A 15,242-nucleotide genomic window follows, 5' to 3' on the forward strand; every position below is an offset into this window, starting at 1 on the left:
GTAAGATCTGAATACTTGACCTCTCACTGTTACGTTATCTGAGGAACAAGTATCCTGTAAGTTGGGGATCCACTGGTGTACTGTTCAGAGTCCTTGGCAAGTGTGTGCATTCTAAGCTTAGGAGGTTGCACCTCTATCCAGTTCCCTTTTGAGAGATTGAACTTCACTGATTCTTGACTTCAAGCAAGGCAATCCTTCCTGTGTTCTAAAGGATATCCTTGTTGGTTTTGTTTGTTTTGGTGCTGTTAGTGTTTTATCTTTCTTTGTTTTCTTTTAAGTCTTTTGGGAAGTTATTCCAGGTGGAAACAAGAAAATAATGTTTTGATTATGTCAGTTTTGCTGTCTGCAGGACCAAACTTTGGTTTCTCTGCGTTAGCTTGAATATAGCTTGCTTTATTTAAGACTTCTTAGATGAGATCAAGACTGAAAAAATTGAGTGGAAATCGGGCAGCATTAGCCATGGAAGCCTGAGAAGAGGCTTTACTTCTGATGACCTGATAAGGTTTCTATTTGAGCCATAAGCTTAGGCTGGCTGGCTGTTAGATCTGAAACAGCTAAATGCAGCCAGATTCTGCTCTTCACCAGTACGTCTCAAGTCTCATTTACGCGAGAAGCCAGTCCCACTTTTGATTCAAAAAAACTTCTTAAAAGGTGAAATAATGTTTTTGCAGTAACAGAACGATCAAAAAAACATTTCTCTTTGCATCTCTAGCCCTGGAAAAATAGAGTTCTTTGTGTTCTGGAGTTGTGCTACATATATCGGTATTACAGTTCTTCTAACGCAGGGTGTGTAGATGTGACGATTTAATTGCTTTGGTGGTGTTGAACTTTGTTTTCCACGTACCTTGATTCGCATCAAGGCTTCAGTCTTTGAGTGTCTTCTGAATTTTAGTTTTTCCGCCAGACTTCTGCATTCTACAATTCTCTAAAATACGGGCGGGAGGCTCTCACTTCTCTAAATCTGTAATACAGATTGTATTCATATTTTTACTCAAGCAGGATGAAACACTATTGCTTAGAACTAGCTTTTTGTTGTTTTTGTTTTTGTTTTTTTTTTTTTTTTTTTTCAGCTTTCTTGTGCAGTCTTTCCAGCACAGGATGCTACCTACTTGGTGCAGGATGACTTGAATGTGTTTAGACAAATCCTTTGAGACCATCCTGATGCAGTTGAGAGCTGGGGTCCTTTTACTTTGCCCTTGAGTAACAGATGATACTTTGTTATTGTAGTTTACTCTCTTGTGCTTGTGCAGCTTGCTAAATTCAAGTGAATGGTGGGAGTAGGAGCTTATGGGTAGAAATGAAGTTGCGTGCCATTACGTAGGTGTAGTTTAACCTTAACCTGTCTCAACATTATTTTGAAATTCTAAATATTATGATGATCTGTAAATCATTTCCTCCTTCCTGAAAGACAATACACAGAGAAGGCTAATGAGGAATCTGCTGGGGTGTATGTAGAATGTAACTGCTGAATCAGGTCAGTGTTAGACTTCTGGAAAGGTGTTTCTAGCTTAGAAGGTGTTTTGATGGCAAGAGAAGAATAGGACAGAAGGTCAAATTCCAAGTCTGGAACTTTTAAGATGAGAATCACATCACATCCCTTGTGATGAGTTAGTGTTTTATTAGCACTTTAAGAAGGCAGTTCCCAGTATCCTATATGAAATGAAGCTGCAATACCTTTGAACCCTATATGTGTATTGCTGCAGTTATGGGTTTTGCAGTACAGCACTAAGGAATAAAAAGCTTATCTTCTTTGAGATGCTGGGAAGGTAGGAACGTGTCTACAAATAATCTTGGAAAAAGCTCATGTTCTTTCTTAGCATACTTGTATGATTTTAGGGAGCTCCATTCTTAACATGTTGAGTATGTTAGAATTCTGGTGTGTGGTGTTAACACCGCAGAGGAGGTTTGGTTTTGTGGCATATGTAAACAGGATCTTTTCTATAGAAGGAAAATAGGTTTGTGTTTCTAGTAGGGCTCTAGGTAATGCATGTGAATGATAAGTTGTATTTTGAGGTCTGCTATGATCATCTGTCTGCTTGCATTTGCTTTTATTCTGAGACTTGGCATTACAGGTAGCTCACTTGGAAGACTGCACGTACTGAGATGTTTCAGGTATTTCAGAAGTGACTTTGAGAAACTCAGATGAAAGGTGTTCTAGAAATGAACTGTATTAGAAAATTACATATATTTCTTCATTGTTCCATGCTGGAAGTCAAAGCTGAAGTCAGGTTTAAGCATGCTACTGTCCCAGTGGAACCCTACCAGCAGCTGGTGTATTCTGTACTTGCCTTTTCCCAGTGTCATTAAAGTGGCAAAGAGACAGGTGAAGCAAAAACTGGAATTTACCTGTCTTTTAACAGTGGGTTGACATGATGTGAAGAAATGGAAGATGGCACAGCACATCAAGATTTGCTGAGTTGGCAATCAAAACTGAATGTCAGTGGGATGCATTTGACTCAGTTTTCATAGCCTCGTACATTGCTTGATGAACAGTGCAGTAGTTAGTGTGACAGTAAACAGGTGTGTCTTCATTCTGATGCTGTATCAAAACATCCATTGAAAGCCTTTTGATGAGGATGGTGATTTTTTTAAAACACTGCTTAGTATGTTGAAACCAAACTTGAATATAGTAGAAATTAGCCATGGATTTAATAATAATAATAATACAAAGGCTCCACGTGCTTCAGTTGAATACTGGCAGTGAGGGCTGCCTACGGGTGCAAAATGAGGTGGCATTACATCAGTTTATGTTTGCTTATAGACAGGTTAATTATGAGTAGGTGCAAAAGTTAATTTGGAGCTGAGCCATGCCACGTGCCTTAGGGAGTTCTAATTCTTGAAAATTGAAATTGAGTAGTCTGGATGAAGTGATTGGAATTCATCATTTCCTGGTTAACAATTCCTGTAAAAGTTAAAACAGGGTATTCTATGGGTGTGTACCATTTGATGTGTTCTGTAAAACAAACGGTTAAATTGGCGCTGGTAAATGACTTCCTTGTAATACTGTTTAAAATATATAAATTGACCTTGATTTGTGCTTACACAAATGTGTTTCCTTCTCTAATTAGAAGGAAAACCTCAACAAGGATGTGTTCACAACTTAGAATATGTGAATACTGTAAGAAGCAGTCAGGTCATTTCTTGGAAGTGGAGTGTGCTTAGCTGCAGCATAACTTGATGTTACTTCTATATCTCTGAAGATACATCAACACCTTCCCACCACCCTTCCCAAATATTGGGGTGGAAGGGATAGGAATAGGAAAGAGAGCATCTCACTCATGTAGTTGTCCTTGTCTTAAGCAGTCACAGAATCATGGAATTGTAGGGGTTGGAAGAGACCTCTAGAGATCTTGTCCAACCCCAAAGCCAAAGCAAGTGATGAACTTCTGGAAGTCCTGACGTGCATTTTAATGAAGAATGGGAAGGTAGTACATGGAGCCCGTCACAATTTAGACGTGATCTTAAAGTTACTTTGTAAATGTTCTGTTTACTAATATCTACAGAATTCTGGATGTTTTTCCTACACAGATTTTGTTTTAATCTGTGGATCTGCAAGATCCTGAGTTACATGATCATTTCAGTAGTAGTTCTCTTGTGTCTCTTAGCTACATTGTCACATATCTTGAGCAGGAAGGAATTTACAAAAATATTGTACCCAAAATCTTGAGATAAGCACAGAGGCAAAATTTGAGTGTAAATTCAAGCTAGTATAAGGTCAGGAAACAGGAGACAGGAGAGCTAACAGGAGAGCTGCAGGGTTGTATTGGCTCTGTGGCTTGCACTAGGATGAGTATGCTGTGGCTTATTAGTATGTGTAGTTCAGGTAATTACAGAAACTGAGAAACAGTCAGTCTCTAAGGTTTTTATTGTGGGATGTTTGGTTTGTTTGGTTTTTTTTTTTCAGGGTGGGGGGTGGACATGCAGTTGGCAAAGTTTTCTTGTTTTTCATAGGCTGAACGGATCACTCAAGGATGAGCTAAGCAAAGGAATGAAAAGGGGCAGGACTGAAGCAGTTCCCCTTCACTGTGAATTGCTGGGGCATCACAGCTGTCAGGAGGTTTGCAGTTTAGGGAACTGCAGGGAACCAGGACTATTGCTGAAAGCAGCTCTTACGCCCTTTCCCTGTCTCTTTGCTGCCTCACTCAGTGTGGTAAATTTATAGACCAGACCTACTGAGGAAGGAGGGAGATGTTTATTGTGGTCACAGAGTTGGTTTAAGGCTGTTGAAAAGTACAATGTAGGTTTTGGAGAAGTTTGATTTCATTGGTATAAGCAAATACCTAGAAGCTTCACGCAGGTAATGCAGTGGAAATGAGTGCACTGAACTGCAGTAGAGCACAGTGTATGGCTGGGAATTTACTTTTATTAATATTTTCTGCCTAGCAGTCTTTCTAAACTGAATAGAAAACAAATACTTAAAGGAGTGCATTTGAAAAAAAAGAAAAAAGCACTGATGAAAGCAAGTTGCTCTGTAAGATTGCATTTTTAAAAGTAGATAGCCTGCTAAAGAAGGCTTGACTTGGTAATGCCTTTGCTTAATTGGGCTCGCTGCACTCTTAGATTTTAGTATTAGTCCTAAAAGATGGTGATGGATTGCAATTGAATGTGTACCAAGTGCACAGCTGTGTTCAGAAAGCAAGCATTATTTTAATAGCAGTATTACTATGAGTTCTCTAAATTTTTTGGTAATGTTAATGTTGGAGACTGAGTTGAGAAGTAGCATATTTGATCAAAATTGGTATTGTATTTGAAGCTGGCTTTGCAAATTTACACAGTTCAGGAGAGGATTTTGGAGGGTCTTAAGGAAAGACAGCAAGAGCCTATAAAATGAATTGGTATGTTTTAACAAAGTAGTTATTACAGTACATACTGATGCAGCAGAAACTTTAACTTGTTAATGTGGATAGTTCATTTGTAGGAGCTTGAAAAGATCTTTGCTTTCAAGTGTGATCTCTTCATTGTTAACCAAAAGTGAAAGCGCCTTATAGAGGGCATTGCTCAAATGCCTCTTGAGCACTGATAGACTTGGGCATCATTAGCCTAAACATAATGAAGTTAAATATGTAACATTTATGAATCTGTTGCTTTGTCGCAATTACAACATTGGAAAGTAAATCTGATGTCCCCATCTTATTGGGTAAAGTGCTTGGTGGGGTTGAGGTGGACTTTGTACTGGGCTTGAAAATTCAACAGATCCAGGTGTCAGTACGCAAGTGCTGAAAGAAAAAGGAATGCAGGTCAGACATTGGAATGAATACTGGTGTACTAATAGAAGTGTGGCTGCCGGCTCTGTTAATCTTAGCTGAGGTGGAAACAGTTTTCCTCCACTCCCACTCATACAGCTGCAGTTTGGACAGTCAGGAGTAGAATATTCGGCAATGTGATAAGTGTGGTGGTTTGGTGTTTTTTTTTTTTTGTGCTCTTAATCAGGTCATATTAAGCTGTTGCATTTGGACTTGTCTGGTTCTCAGTGATATAAAGGTGGAATTCTCATTTGGAGCATTAAAACCGTGTTAATTATTTCAAATGCTACCTTCTTTTGATGTCAAATGTACTCAGTAAAAAGAAATAGTAAGTCTAAAATAAAAGAGTTTTTTAATGGGAGTATGTTTGTTTTTGTAGTGCTCTTTTCAAGATTCAAGTGACTTTTATGTGCATGTATCTCTAAAGCATACTGTCTTTTTTTCTTTTTCCACCAGGTTATGCAATGGTCTCTGCAAGATGGCATGTTCTTGAGTTGGAGCTTTTTAAAGCAAGCATATGCTGGTACTTCAACTTTACTAAGTGGACTATAATTTCTTCTCTCACAACAACTACTTAAGCAGACAAAATTGCAAAGATCTGCCCTGTGTCGAGTATGACAGCCACGACTCGTGGCTCTCCGGTAGGAGGCAATGATAGCCAGGGCCAGGCTCCTGATGGACAGTCCCAGCCTCCCCTCCAGCAGAATCAGGTATGATACTAGCAATCAAGTTATCTAGAAGTATAGAGCTTGGTTCTTTAGAACAGTGTTTCTGATTTATCTGAACTGCGAGTATGTAGTGCTAGAGATGTCTAATTAAGTGAACTCGGTCTTTGTTTTTGGGAGTGCAAAAGGAATTTAAGGGATAAAGACAGTGCTGTTGACAAAGTAGATAATGTTAGGGAACACCGTGTTGCAAAAAATACTCCCTTTTCAGGCAGTGACATAGTTCTGTAAAGCATATTTATTTGGAATATGAAGTCATCTTGGAATGATAGCAGAGGCTTCCTCACAACTGTGTTGTTGAGTCTGCCACACATTGGTATAAGTGCTCTGTGTCTTCAGTTTATGCTCAATTCTGTAAATGCACTTTGTGGATAAAGGAGCTTATGGAGGTGGTTATCTTCTCTCTTACACTGTCTTCTGCTGAGTCCCTGTTCATTGTACTAGACTGCCTGAATGACATGGCATGTTTCTTTTAAACACAGTGTTCTGCTTTCAAAGAAGAGTAAAAATCTTCAAACATACAGCATCATAATGCAACGGCTCTTCTTTATCAGGAAAACAGAGAAGATGCATTTAAAGACTGTAGCCCAAACCAGTTAATAGAAAAAACACTCCTTTTCTTTTATACAGTATTTAGATGATGTTTATTAAATATCATAGGTTTTAATATTTATTATTCTTGAGAATCAGTTGTTCTTTGGTACATGTGTGATGGGTAACCTCGACTGGCAGGTAAGCCACAGTGTCACTTGCTCACTCCCTCTCTGTGGAATGGGCTTAAGTAATTGTGTGCTTGTAGTTGGCTAGTAAAGTACAGTACTGTTCTACTTGTTGTAAACTTTCAGAAAATGTTTTCATGATCTTTTTGCTTTGCTGTTGCTGAAGTTTTTCTACATATAATATTCAACTTCAAAAGCTAGGTAAAAACAGAGTATCCATATAGTTTTTATTTTCATCTTCTAGATAGCTGGTCTGCTGAAAATCAATCTGTTACAAAATGAAATAAAAAATAATAATAATTTTTTAAAAAGTTACAGCAATTTTCTCTCCGGGAAAGTACGTTAATGCTTAAAATGTTCAAATAGAAAACATTTAGCACATTTAATGTCTTCTTATTTTTTTGAATAGATCTAAAATGAAATTATTAAACATTATTGGTAGTGACAGATGTACAGTTCAAGTGATAATTTGAAATATAATCTGAATGAAAAAGCCAAAATAAGCGGCACACAAGCATAGACAGTATTTCAAGTATTTTCCGTACCACTTTTAGACATCTTCACCTGATTCTTCAAATGAGAACTCTCCAGCTACCCCGCCTGATGAGCAGGGCCAAGGAGATGCTCCACCTCAGCTTGAAGATGAGGAGCCTGCGTTTCCACACACAGACCTGGCAAAGTTGGATGACATGATCAACAGGTACTTTCACACTTAGTGCATTTTTTCCAGTGCGTGTAGATTATTTATGAAAACATCCTGATAGCGAAAGCAGGATTTGTGCTTCGATTCACTGGATTTCTTGAAAGACTTCTTGTCGGGTTAGAGTTTGAAAGAAATGCTCGTATCAAGTTTTGTGGGCTTTTTTTTTTTTTTTTTGAAAGCGGAGCCTTCATCAGGGCCTTTAAAAATGGGTATTTTTTTACCTTTCATTAAAAAAGAACAAAGATTCCTCATTTTTAAGAAGCACAGTCGAGATGCATGGTTTTGTTTTGTTTCTGAATATAGGCCTCGATGGGTTGTTCCTGTGTTGCCGAAGGGGGAATTAGAAGTTCTTCTAGAAGCTGCTATTGACCTGAGTAAAAAAGGTAAGCTGAAAAGGGAATGAATGATCATTGAGCTAGCTGACAAGTGATAGGACATGAGGAAATGTTCTGTGTTGGACCAGGTGACAAATGGTCTTAGATTGTGCCAGAGGAGGTTTAGGTTAGATATATGGAAGAATTTCTTCACAGAGGGAAGTGGTCAAGTCTCTGTCTCTGGAGGTATTTAAGGCATATGTGGCACTGAGGGATGTGGTTCAGTGATAGAACTTGATGGGTCAGGTAGGTGGTTGGATTTGATGATCTTGAAGGTCTTTTCCAACCTAGATGATTCTACAGTTTGCTTTGTATGCTTTTTGGTTGTGAGGATTTTAAGCCTCCATTGGAGGCTTAGAAATTCTCAGTTATTTCTGTTACGGCCCTGGTCCTAAAGATTCAATATCAGTGAACAGTATGCAAAACCTTCATAAATCAGTAACTTGAAGAAATTATCCATGTATGTAGAAATTAGGTGCCTTATATGGTATAAGTAGAAAGGTTGAAGAAGCTCACAGCAATAAAAAAAATCTTGTCATTCCTGTCCTACCTGTTTACTCTATTTGCTTCGATATCAGACCTGGGGGGTTTGGTCTTGATAACAGATACTAAAACTCAAAAAATTTTAGTTTTTATATGGGTTTTTTGTTTGTTTTTGTGTTATCTTAACTGAGTTGCTAATCTAGATTTTCAGTTGTTTTGCCATACATTTTAAAATTCAACTTTGGCATATGCATGCTTTTGAGAATATTAGAGGAAAGTTAGAATGGTAAGCAGCATAATAATAATCCTACCATATTTTTTGCTGTGTCTGACTTGCTTGGAACTAGGACAGTTCCCTGTCGAGATTGTGCACATGTTCACTAAACTGATAATTTGTCATGTATCTGTAATATTGTTCTTGCCTCAGTATGTGAGTAATACCTGTAGATACTTTTCTAGTGTACCTATACTTGCCAGTTGTGTTTTAAATATAGTGACATACAAAATGCCTGTTCCTTCTGTGACATAGCTACATCGAGATGACTTCAGTTCTATGATGGTAAAGGTTATACTTAGGCGGTGTTAAGAGTAAAAAGCTGGCTTTGGTCAGGAAATCTGGAGTTACCCCTTGTTTGTTTTCTGTCTCTTCTTTCTCTGGAGAAACAAAAGTTGAACTGCAAAAGTGTGGTCCAAAATAGGATAATGATGCACTGTTGCTAACACTGATTTATCAGCTGGAGTTGCATTTTAAATCAGCTTTCTTTGCATATAGCTAGATTTGGCAGGAATTTTAGGAAGACTGCAGACTTTTTTAAGAGATCGCACCTGTTCAGGAACTACAAAATTCACCCTTCTGTGTGTGTAGGCTGTTGAAGCAGTGCAGTGAGAAGAGGTTTTCTGCTTATGATTTACGGGAGAGGAGATGTATGTACTGCCAGCTGTTAAGTCATATTAAAAAATAAAACGGACACAAAAACATGTCAGTGTAATGCAATGAAGTAATATGAGTAGAATGAGATTTTTGGCTGCTCTTAACATAGCTGTTCTTCTCTAAAGCATCAGAGGTAGCTGAAAGTTCTCAAACAAAGAGTCTTTTTCTTTTTTTCCTCTTAAAGCTATGGAAAACAGTGGGAATCTACACATAGTCTTCGTGTGAAAAGTGCTTCTGCTTTGCTATTTCCTCTTGCCCTCTGGATGAATTTCTTTGTGTTGACATATAAAAGGATTATTGGCTAAGGATAAAAAAAAAAAAAAAGGGAGAATAAGGGAAAGCTGATAGAAATAGTTGCTCTTTAACCGTTATTTTTATAGTTAAATCCTAGATTCTGTTTTTACCTGCGATTAGAAGTTATGCAGTGGCTAACGCTGTCCTTTTCCGTTTGTTTTGTAATGTACTTTCCAGCGTTCGATGTATGTGGTAGGGCGCTCATTTGCTGTAGCAGGCACTGCTTTTATAGTTCCAAACTAGACTGACACTGTTTCAATAAGTAATACAAATAATTACGTAAGTATATATACTTATATATGCCTATACTTGAAAATGTATTCTGTTACTTCAGTAAGATCTGAAATGGCTACCCGTCTGTGAGCGTTCTTCTTAACCTGGGCCCTGTTTCAGGAGAGAACTGACAGGAGAAATTGAGAAGTAACCGACTGTTTGAACTACATACCTACATGCAGCCTGTATTTCATTTTATCTCACGACTTCATTTATTGTATTTGTTTTGATTAAGCACCTTTTTCTAGTGGTTGGAGCTCTCAAGTGGCTTTTTATTCCTCATGTTGTCAGTGGCCATTGGCTTTCTGGAGGGACTTTGGGGGAATTCCTTTCTTTGTGACCTTATCTTTAGAAGAAAATGGCTGCATTCTCTTGAAAAAGTTTCAGGAAATGAAATTAAAGGAACTTCAGAATTGAAAGTATTCATGAAAACACAATTTCGTCATTGCCATATTCAAGTGTACAGAGTAGTACAAATCCCGCCTAGACTGTGACTTGCATTATTCCTGACAGATGTTTGTTTGTGGAAAAGTATCTTTTTGTGTCTTGGCATCAATGGGTTATTATTCATTAAGCGAGCCATAAGACTATCAAGTGATAGTCTGGAATAACTTCTTGAAAAATAGCACTGAACAAGAATGATGTTTATCTTCACGTAATTCTGGAACATTTGTTAACTGTTTTGGATGAAATTTGCTCCAGAAATAAATGTCATGGTTATTTGGATACTAGAAATTTATAAGGGAAAAAAAATTGTTCTTAGTTCTGTTGTTTTTGAACGGCTGAAATGTTCTCTGCTCTTTCTTCTAAAATTCCCTCAGTAGCTCTGTATTGCTTTGTTCTTTATAGTGTTTATGTTCAGTTTTTAACATGCTGCTAAAGCTTTGCTGTGCCACGCTTAGAAATGAGATACAAGGCTACTTTACATCTCAGAGGTTATTCAAACTGAAATAAAATGTCACCACACAGATTAAATCTTCAATTTCAGTCCCAAATCTTTGTTTCTGATGGATCACAAAGGCTTGTAAGAGAGGCAGGTCCTTAAAAGTATGTTTAAAAAAAATAAACTTTTATCTGGATGAACATCTGCATTTCTGTGGGACCACCCTTGAGTTCATTACTGAAACTATATTCTGCGCTTTCTTAGAGTACTCTTGTGTTCCAAAACTTAGCCAGTTTTGTTGGGCTAGAACCTATGGAGCAAAATGATCAGCAGGTTCACTGTGATGCTCTGGTGTAAAAGGACACAAGTATTCCTGCTGATTAAGAGCAGAAAGAGCAGCAAGAATCTGAGTGTGATGTAGATGCACTGCATCTGTGAACAAGTGTTTTTTCCTCAGAGCTCACTAGCTCCAGGTCACTGTTCTGCAAGGTCTGATGTATCCTAGTCAAGCCACTGAAAGGTTTGTGTGCTGCACTGTCTGAGACTCCAGGTCTAGGGGGAGCTTCAGGTTGCCATGGCAATGCATGGAGCCAACTTGGGTCTGAAGTTGCAGCTACAAAGTTATTTAGTTCAGTGTACTGGAGAGGAGCTGGGTGTCTGTGCGTGGGGTTTTGATGCTCCAGCTTTTCCTCCTCCAGTCCCCCTAATTACAGCTTCCATATAACTGTATGCTGCACATCATCTTATAATACTTGCTTTTTTCTCTCTCTGCATCGTCTATTTCCACCACCTTTCTCTAAATACTTAGCTTGGTGCTGCGTGCTTGCACTTCTCAGCCATTTTCTTCCTTATCCTTCTCTGTCCCCAGAATTTGGAGAATGGGCAAAAAAGGCTGCTTGTGGTCTTACCTCAGAGTTAGGGATAATACTGAATCTGATTCAAACAGTAGATGGCAAGTAACTAATGTAACTAGTGGTTCTTTTCTTGGTATCTTTGAATTGCTGATTGCTTCTTCTTCCACTCTACTCTGTCTCTAAGACTCCTGTTACCCTGATACTCATGTCCTTGTAGACACCCAGCCCTGGTTCCTTCCATGAGTACCGTATGTTATTTCAAGAGCTTGGAACACTGTAAAAGGAGGTAGAAGGTGACTGTGTATCTAGGAGTCATACAAGTTCTGAGATTCTCCATCTTCCCTCTTTTTCTAAGTTCATTGAAACACAGAAAGGACAATACATTTTTGAAACATAATCTATTTTAGTGTTCTTTGAACCTGATTTGAAAAGTCTTGCTGATTGAAGCTGGCCCACCACTGTGGGAGGAGATGGTGCTTGAAAGAGAGATGTTAGTGCTGCACTTGTACTCAAGGGAGCATTAAATTGACTTGAGGGCATGCTTTAAATTTGTGTTCAAGAATTAAATTCATTGTTAGATTTGAACGGAACATTTCCTCTAGGTCACACTGAATGAGTTGGATGACTTCTCTTATCCTCGTCTTTGTGTAGGGTGAATTTTTAGTGTTTACACCCTTGAGTTTGTCAAGTTCTTTGTTTTGTTTCTTTGTTTGCAAATGCCAAAGTTTGAGGCAGTATCCATCTCTTGCATTCTCTTTTTGTCATTTTGTTGTTGTGGTTTATGGCCTTTTATTGTTGCTCTTTATACTTCATGGTAGGGATATCAGCCATCCAGGCTATGAGTTGCATAGGAAGTTAATGTGGAATTTTTGATACTTGGCTAACTGTGTGTCATGTACCTCTGGTAGTGTTAAAAGAGAGTGCTGGCATAGGTCTCAACATGGCTTTCCGAAGATTCTTGCTTTACTCAAGCTGCTTGAGGTCTGCACCCACCATAAATGTATAGGCTGACAAACACTGTTACAAGAGTTTGGAAAGTCTTTGTGGGATGTAATAACATGCAGCACAGAAGTTTCTCTTGAAAACATCTGTTGCACAGTTATTTGTGACCATGAACGACTTTTGATTTGATAAGCCAAATCAGTCCTTCGAAACTAGTAGAACTTTACTGTCAGGAAGTATTAAGAAGTTAAGGGTGGAGGAGGAGAAAAAGACAGCAATTCTTGTGAATCTGGGTGCTGTGGGTTTATTGAATGCTGAAATTACCTGATTGAACATTAAACTTGTTCTGTAGAGAAACTGTGAGCAGGTCAGTTTTCTTTAATTTGCCCAGAGGCTTTTCTTGTTTGCAGTGTGTATTCATGCGTATTGGATATGCTTTCCTGTTGACTGTTAGTCCTATTTTGTTTTTTGTAATCGAACTTTTAAAAGGGAGATACAGTTTTATATTGAGTTCTAAATAACTTAAGCATTTTAAATAACTAAAAGAAAAGTATGGAGGACTTGTACTTAATTTTAAATTTCGTGCATATTGGATTGGAAAGATTTATGGCAGTGTTGGCATCTCGTTATATTGGGTTCATCAAGTTATATTGGCAGCAGAACTACAGAAAACTGTACTTTAGTTGACAGTGGCAGAAGAAAAGATTAATGTTTAATTCTGCAGATCAGTTGCATCTGGGAAGTTGAGCAGATCTTACCCTTTCTCCTCTTTGCTCGCTGAATTTTACTGGTACATCAAGAACACAGAGGTCACACCTGAAGTACTGGGCCCTTCAGTACAAGAAAGACCTGGACATACTGGAAAGACCTCAGTGGATGGCTACCAAGATAATAAAGGGACTGGAGCACCTCTCCCGCGAGGATAGACTGAGAGAATTTGGGCTGTTTAGGCTGAAGGGAAGAAGGCTTGGAGAAATCTTTTCAATTCTTCAATTATTTGACCCTTTGTACAAAGGGAAAGTACAAAGAAGCTTGAGCCAGCTGCTTTTCCATGGTGTCTAGTGCCTGGATAAGAGGCACCACTAACTGGAACACAGGACACTCCATCTAAACACCAGGCAGGACTTCTGTGCAGATGACAGAGCACTGGCACTGGGTGCCCAGAAAAGCTGTGGGGTCTCCTCACTGGAGGTCTTCAAAAGCTTGCTGAACATGGCCCTAGACACTGTTCTCTGTGTGTCCCCACTGGAGCAGGGGTTGGGCCCTGTGACCTCCAGAACTTCCTACCAACGCCAGCCATGCTGTGATTCTGTGAAATGCATGTATTATGGAGGTGTAAAAAGCAAAGACTGTTCTTACTTTTGCTATTATACCTCTGGTGTTACAAGCACAACAAGAACTATTGGTTTTAAAATAACTGAAAAACTAACTAGAGGAGTGAAGTTGTTGAAGTGTCTTTACTAGAATATTAATTTACCATATATTTTGTATGTTGTTTAGCTTCATACAAGGTGTCCGTTTTAAAAATAATTCTGAAACTTTGATCACCAAACCTTTGTCTAAATCACTAATTTCAGTATTTGTAAGCGCATGCTAATGACAGCTAATGAAATTACTTATATCGTAACTGTTTGTTTCTTTTTTATTTTAAAATAGGCCTTGATGTCAAAAGCGAAGCATGCCAGCGATTTTTTCGAGATGGGTTGACAATATCTTTCACAAAAATCCTTACTGATGAGGCAGTGAGTGGCTGGAAGTTTGAAATCCATGTAAGTCGATTTTGTTTGTTTGTTTGTTTTGAAAAGCAAGTGATTTTAAAACAAGAACGGAGGCTGCATTTGTGACGTTGAGGCAACAGCAGAGACTGAATGTCATTTTCAAAAACGAGCACAACAGAGAAGTGGGAGAGTTCTTACATATATGGCTTTTGGAGGGAAAATAATCTTTCGTCATATTATTGCCTCTGCTGTTTTTGGAAGGAAATAAAACAAGGGATGATGCTGGCAGAAACTGAACTTTGTATGTTCAGTAGAGCAACTCCTTTTCAATGGGCTGTCTTTGGATGGATGTCTAGATACCTACTTATTTTTGTGTCCATGCTAGGATGAGAAGGCTTGCTTTTTTTAGTAAAAGCCTTTAGCTGCCTACTAAATTCTGGATATTTGTGGCAGCTATTTTAATATTCAAAGCTATCTCTTGGACAGCTGGTCATGTGCTGTATGAGAAACTGCAAAGATCTTGATAAGCAAATGAAAATCTGTGACAGAAATGGCTGAAAGAAGGAAAAGTTGCTAGTTTGTTGGTGATTCCTAAGTGTCTTAAATAACCAAAAATATTTTAGTCTTTTTTCTAAATTAATTTTTTGCTAAATTCAGATTAAGTTTGTTCAAAGCCTTTATTGGAAGAGGTACAAAGTTTTAAGTACGGTGTTGTAAAACTCTTAGGCAACTCTGAACCATTTGCAGCTAGCTTACAGAGTTTATAGGTTGTATTGGAATAGTCACCTGCTGTACTGGTGTGTTGTTTTTTCTTAATAGAGATGTATTATTAACAACACTCATCGACTAGTAGAACTCTGTGTGGCCAAGCTCTCCCAAGACTGGTTTCCCCTTCTTGAACTTCTTGCCATGGCCTTAAATCCTCACTGCAAATTCCATCTATACAATGGTACACGTCCCTCTGAAACAGTTCCTGCAGGAGTCCAGCTTGCTGAAGATGAACTTTATGCACGTCCTCCTGACCCACGCTCACCAAAGGTATGACAGCTTTTTCAGAACTGTTAAACTGAATATATTTATTTACCTAGTGTTACCTAACT

The 15,242-nt window shown here is 38.4% G+C and overlaps 1 protein-coding gene across 4 annotated transcripts in view; it reads left to right on the forward strand.

Annotated features, from left to right (window-relative positions):
* USP9X (ubiquitin specific peptidase 9 X-linked) overlaps positions 1 to 15,242 on the forward strand; it is a 98,236-nt gene that overhangs the window by 18,998 nt on the left and 63,996 nt on the right. For all 4 annotated transcript variants that reach the window (XM_042866497.1, XM_042866498.1, XM_042866499.1 and 1 more), the window contains exons 2-6: positions 5,700 to 5,953; positions 7,242 to 7,387; positions 7,694 to 7,773; positions 14,081 to 14,193; positions 14,962 to 15,180. In XM_042866497.1, coding sequence (XP_042722431.1) covers positions 5,858 to 5,953; positions 7,242 to 7,387; positions 7,694 to 7,773; positions 14,081 to 14,193; positions 14,962 to 15,180 — 654 coding nt within the window. In that variant the 5' untranslated portion in view covers positions 5,700 to 5,857. The remainder of the gene's footprint in view (positions 1 to 5,699; positions 5,954 to 7,241; positions 7,388 to 7,693; positions 7,774 to 14,080; positions 14,194 to 14,961; positions 15,181 to 15,242) is intronic.

This window comes from Lagopus leucura, unplaced genomic scaffold, assembly GCF_019238085.1.
Source record: "Lagopus leucura isolate 7727_CA_CO unplaced genomic scaffold, USGS_WTPT01 Super-Scaffold_100001, whole genome shotgun sequence".
Lineage (NCBI taxonomy): Eukaryota > Metazoa > Chordata > Aves > Galliformes > Phasianidae > Lagopus > Lagopus leucura.